At 30.4% G+C, this 6,205-nt stretch overlaps 1 protein-coding gene across 1 annotated transcript; it reads left to right on the top strand.

Annotated features, from left to right (window-relative positions):
* Nucleotides 1-3,397: 3,397 nt before the first annotated feature.
* Nucleotides 3,398-5,332, top strand: LOC104212580 (membrane protein PM19L-like). The gene is made up of 3 exons (XM_009761881.2): nucleotides 3,398-3,615; nucleotides 4,061-4,238; nucleotides 4,918-5,332. The coding sequence occupies exons 1-3, from the start codon at nucleotides 3,486-3,488 to the stop codon at nucleotides 5,147-5,149; spliced, it is 540 nt and encodes a 179-aa protein (XP_009760183.1). The 5' UTR covers nucleotides 3,398-3,485; the 3' UTR covers nucleotides 5,150-5,332.
* Nucleotides 5,333-6,205: the final 873 nt, after the last annotated feature.

The raw sequence follows: 6,205 nt of genomic DNA, 5'->3' as shown, positions 1-6,205 counted from the left end.
GAAGCGAGCAGTTGTTGACGACATGGACTCAAAAACGATATGCTAATTCTCTCCACAGAGAACTTCCCCTATCTCATACTATCCACCCCTGAACTATTCCTCTCTAGGCTCGTCGTGCTAACAACTATGGGAATTATGATGGCCACTTGACATTGGCCATAATGGTTTTGCTCCAGCGTCTTTGTAATACCTATTTTCCAAGATAGTGATCGAATCTCAATGGCAAGTCATGTGATCGTAATTATTAGGGGATAACAAAGAAGGCAGTGACGACAATTTATATGTACACTCTTTTTCTTCTCGTCCAATGATGTTGTTCCTGCTTTCATTCAAGAATGATTTGTCTTCATTCGCGAGGGTTTTTGCTCGACGGCGGATTTGTAGGAAATTAGGGTTTGTTCTTGAACAAAAACGACGGAGTTTGGGGCTGAGCAACTTGATTTTCTGTTAACATATTTCAGTGTATTTTCAACGTATCACGTTGTATTTTCATGTATTTCATTGTATTCACTTTCTTTTTTTCATTGTAATTCAATGTATCTCGCTGTATTCCGTGTATTTCATTGTAGTCACTATTTTTTTCATTGTATTTCAATGTATCCCGCTATATTCTATGTATTTCATTGTATCCACTGTCTCGCTATATGCCATGAATGTATTCATATATTTTTTTAATTAATATAATTTATGTATTCAAATGTATTATATAATTTTTCTGAAGATTGCTATGTTTTTGGGGTATTTTCGGTTGAGAGTCTTTTTTATAATTGGAAATACAAAATTTATGTGTTATAATTGAGTTTGTTGAGTTATATTAGGTGTCTATTAAGTTAATTGATTCACTTTCCATTTAAAAATAGTATAATCCCTTGTTTCACGCCGTAAATACAGTCGAATACAATAATTTATCCAGCTGTAATCCCATGTTTCACGCCATGAATACAGTCGAATACACTCGAATATAACAACTGATTAGCTGGACTTCCCTAATTCACGCCTATTTTTGCTACTGTATTCATGAATACAGCAGCTTAAATACATTTAATACATCTTATAACAACAGAAAACGTATCTACAATCCGTAATATAGTAAATAATATCTATAGATAGCTAATTACCACTAAAAGATAGTGTTTTATGAAAATTTCCCATGGTTAATTAGCTAGCACCCTTATGGGTGTAATAAGCCCAAAAGATTGATTTTAAAATAGGCATCTCTTAACTACTGCAATTTCATCATCAAGAATTCTGGTGGCATTGATAAGATCTTAATTAAAGAACTCAGGTTCAAGTTTCGTGAAAGTAAAAAATTCTAATAAGAAGTATTTTCCCTTTTAATGAATTTTATATAATATAATATAAGTTTAAATTAATCAGAATACCTAAATGAATATTGAAAAAAGGAAAGAAAAAAACTCCATACATGTGAATATGTCATGTGGAAGACATGTAATTGGGAAGGGGGGACAAGATCTTTCATATCCCTTGTTTCAGAAGGCTGTTCTTCATCTAGATAAGTTAATCTTGCTTTTCATTACACTGTTCGATTATTTTAGGGGAAAATGACACTGTATAGCCGCACTAAAAATAATAATCGAATATATATATATATATATATTTTGTATGTTATATATAAAAATTATACGAATTTTATATACTTTTTCGGCTACTAAATAAAAATAATTTATGGTACGGGCTAAAAGTGAAAGAAGCCTTTATTTTAGCGTTAAATAATCCCATTATTTAAAAGAGGTTATGTGCCTCGGAAATATGTATTTAGCGTTTGATGGTGTAAATTATACTTATACCATCAAATCACTTAAAAGGACAATTACAAGTAATTATATTTAACAAGCATTGATTGGTAATATATAATAATAAGTGACATGTTATAACATGTTAAATTATACAAATAATGTAAAAAAATTATACTATCAATGTATATAACTTAAGATAGAAGTTGTATATAAATAGTAATTAATTATAATTGATTAGGTTTGTTCTTACTTTATTTTTAGAGTTTAAGTTATATACATTGACATATTTACTTGTTATAGCATATAGTATGTCTTCTTTTCAAGATTAAAAATCTCTATATTTTATGGAAACTTAAATGTAAATATCCTTTAAATAATTAATAATAAATATTTATACTGCATATAACTTAAAAGGCTATTTTTAAGACTACCATATTAAGCTTGTTATGAAAAATTACCTTTGTTTATAAGTCAAATGATGGTCTTAGAAACTATACAACTTCTATAGTCACAGCTTAGAATATACTATAGTCACACTTAGAATCTTATCAAGATTCTCTACAAATTAATGTTTTGTTAGGTATTATAATTATGTCTGGTTTAATTACTTAGATAGAAAGAATGAATTCATTAATTAAGCAATTTTAATCAGGCATAGTATTATACTTGGTCGATTCCCTTTGTTTTCTATAGCATTACTTCAACTAAATTTATGGGCTTAGAATATTTTACACTGGTCTAGACTGTTCCTTTTCGATTAGCTTTTCCATCTAATATATTTTTTGTCATTAGGCCTGCAAATTAAAAAGATTTTAATTAGATGTGACAAAAATAATTAGAATACACATATTATCGTCCTTCAATTTTTTGTCAAAGTGCTAACCGAATCTTTAACTGAACTTTTAAACAATATCAAGTTCATTGTGTGGTGTAAATTGTATTGGCTTTAATAAAGAAATAATAAATTACTATTTAATTTAATGTACGAATCAAGAGAGCTAATACTGACGTTAATTTATTCTATATAATAATATGTCCGGAGATAGTTAACCTTTCTTGATTGACGAGTTCTTGCCATATTTTATTGGAAAATTCACACAGTAACCGCTCCAAAAAACAATAACCGACAATATATATATATTTTACACATAATTTTTTATATATTTGACTAACAAATATAATATTTTTTTGGCTGAGCGGTCAAATATATAACTTATTATTTTTTATTAGGGATTGTTACCTAATAAAAAATAAATTTTTCAAAACAAATTTTCAGATTTTTTTTTTCACACATAAAACTGTAATATTTTTTCGAAGAATACAATTTTTATGTCCAACCGCCTACTAAGTACAGTTAAATTTTTGCCTATGTGGAATCTGAGAAAGGAACACTGAAAATAAATGGTGTCTTAAACTGAGGCATCACATGTATCTGCAAATGGATAGACATTGTTTGCATGTAACAATATATAATATCCAAATGAGAAAAAGAGAAAGGTCTGCAGAAAGTGACAAGTGTCCCTCCACCTGTTCACATTTAAAGCAATTAAGCATGACACGTACAATTATAATTTGTACACTTATTGTCTATATATGTTATATACACCACCTTTGCATTTCTGTCCTTATATAAATTAACGTTAGAAAAAGAATAAAGTTAAAGTTTTCTGGTCTAATTTTGCAAATCTGTGGAAGGAAAGAGAAGTAGTTGGTTATCTGCAAGAAAAAATGGCTAGGACTGTGGCAAGAAGTGTTGCAGCTCCATTACTGTTTCTGAATTTAGTAATGTATTTTATTGTTTTAGGTTTTGCTAGTTGGTGTCTCAACAGGTACATTAATGGCCAAACTAATCATCCTAGTAAGTTCTCCTCTCTTCTCTTTAATTACCCTTTAAAAATAGGAATTTTTACGCAAATAATCAATCGATGATTCACTGTTTACTCCGTATATATAGATTATATATGAACTATGCATAGTTATATATATATATATATTACTATATTTTTTTGGATATTTTTACTTTAAACAGTTGTATTTGTTGTATTTTTTAGTTTTAGTGGTTATATACCTCGGGTATTTTTAATTTAAGCGGGTGAGTGAGCGACTACCTGTTTATGTTGATTCTTCTTTAAATATTGGTCAAGGACAAGTTGTGTACTATTACGAGAAGCTTATTTATTGTTTTTATGCTAGTTGTATGCTTTAATTTTTGATTGTTCCTAAGCATAGAAATTAAAGGACACTTGATTTATTTATTCTTTTATAAAAAGATTACTGATATTATATTTTCTTAATATTCGGAGGTTTTGGTGGAAACGGAGCCACAATGTTCTTTTTGGTGTTCGCGATACTGGCGGCCGTCTTGGGAATAATATCAAAGTTTATGGGTGGAAATCATCTGAGGGTATGGAGAAATGACAGTCTTGCTGCCGCTGGTTCATCAGCTATAGTTGCATGGGCTGTGACTGCTCTAGCTTTTGGGTAATAAAATTTTTACGCAGATTGTTTTATCTTTACTTAGGATACTTTTAATTACTTTATAAGTGATCTGATTGCGTGTGTGTATATATATATATTTTTAATTCGTCTGTGTATAAATGTATTGAAAATAGTTTTTCTGTCCTCTTGGTTGAAAGTTGTATCCTAGTTTGCACACATACATCCGCCCTAAGGGTAAGGATGAGGGTAAGGGTAAGGTCGCGTACACATTACATTTTTCAAAATTCCTCTTTATTTTTCAAAATTCCTCTTTTGTATCTGAATATATTTGAAGCGGATCTAGCATTTCTCGAGGATCTAAAGGATGCGTGAACCACCAAAAAGAGAGTAAAAAGTATTATATGGGAATTGATCCTTATTATTTTGGGTTAATAACCTAATATTCAATTAAGTGTACCATTTGTTCTTTTTAGAACATGGGTGTCAACAAATAATATTAGATCACTTTCAGAAAATGCGTATATTAAAAAATTTTATTTAGCGCGAAGATATGGATTTACGTGTCCCATGATTCGGTTCGGCTGGTTTAAACCCTACCCACAAGGGTAGGGGTAAGGTGCGTTGATAATGTATACACGCGCCAAACAACACCAATATTTGTGGGAATTCACTGTTTGATGTAGTTGTTGTCTTTATTAATGTATAATAAACATTTTTGTAGGTTGGCATGCAAAGAGATAAATATAGGAGGATGGAGAGGATGGAGGCTAAGAGTACTTGAAGGATTCGTGATAGTTCTAGGATTTACTCAACTGCTCTATGTTCTCATGCTTCATGCCGGATGGTTCAGCAGCCGTTACGGTCCCGGCTACCGGGAAACCGAATATGGCGTCGGTGCACCCCCCGGAGAAAAGGGCGCCGCCGCCGCCGGCGTACCTACAACAGGGGTGTAATAAAGCATGCCATTTTGTAATGATAAGCTTTGGGCTTTCACTACTAGGCTATATGTAAATTAAGTTCTATAAGCTTTTGATCTTTAACTGGACAATGTAGCAGTAGGTTCTTTCACATTTTGTTCATTACTATATGTATGTAGAGTTAGAAATTAAATGTGTGTGTGGGTTTTTGGGTTTTTAGTTTTGTTCTCTCTTCAATATATACGTAAAGAAGTGTCTACTGTATGCATTGATCAGGTGTTTAATAGGTAACAATTACCATAGTTAAAAGTGTCGTCTAGGGTTGTTTACGAATTTAATTTGCCCAATTATTTTTTTAAAAATAAACAACTGTTGTGTTTTTTTATTTCTATTTAAAGTATGAAACAGCAACACGATCGATGTGAATAAATTATATCCAATGAAGACCACATTCAACATGATCAAACTCGATCAAAACCAAAAGTCAAGATTCAAATACATATTAACACACACAGGGGCGGCTCAAGGGTCAAATCACTAAAGCAAAGGCTACAAATTTTTCTTTTTGTTTTTTATTCGTATTTGTATTGAGCCCCCAACTAATCTAGATTCATATTGCATAAAGCCTAGTAAAAAAGAGAACATGTTTTAACAGGATTTATTTTAACTACATAACTCGAACCCAATATAAGATAAGTTGGATTTATGTTAAAATTAAAAAAAAAATTATTTTATAAAAAGTAAGTATAATTTTTAATTTAGTATTGATGTAACCGTTTAAGCAAAAATTGAAGAAAGAGAACCACTCCCCCTAAACCATCGTCACGAATATAAAACTTTTTATTATTTAAATTTGATGATTCACATTATTAGTGAGTTATCTATATTATTGTTCTTTTTTTACATTTCTCACTAAAAACGTACAATTCAATAGTCCAAGTTTTATTTTTTTATCTTTCTCATCAGAAATGGGTACTACATTCTTATATTCTCTTCTTGATTTCTACAAAAAAAACTTAAGTTCTCGATAAGTTATATTGTTCTCTGTAGAAAAAAAAAGAGTTATTTTTTCTATAAAAAAACAAGAGTTGA

Source organism: Nicotiana sylvestris, chromosome 5, assembly GCF_000393655.2.
Source record: "Nicotiana sylvestris chromosome 5, ASM39365v2, whole genome shotgun sequence".
Taxonomy (NCBI): Eukaryota; Viridiplantae; Streptophyta; class Magnoliopsida; order Solanales; family Solanaceae; genus Nicotiana; species Nicotiana sylvestris.
This window is presented reverse-complemented; position numbering and strand designations above follow the sequence as displayed.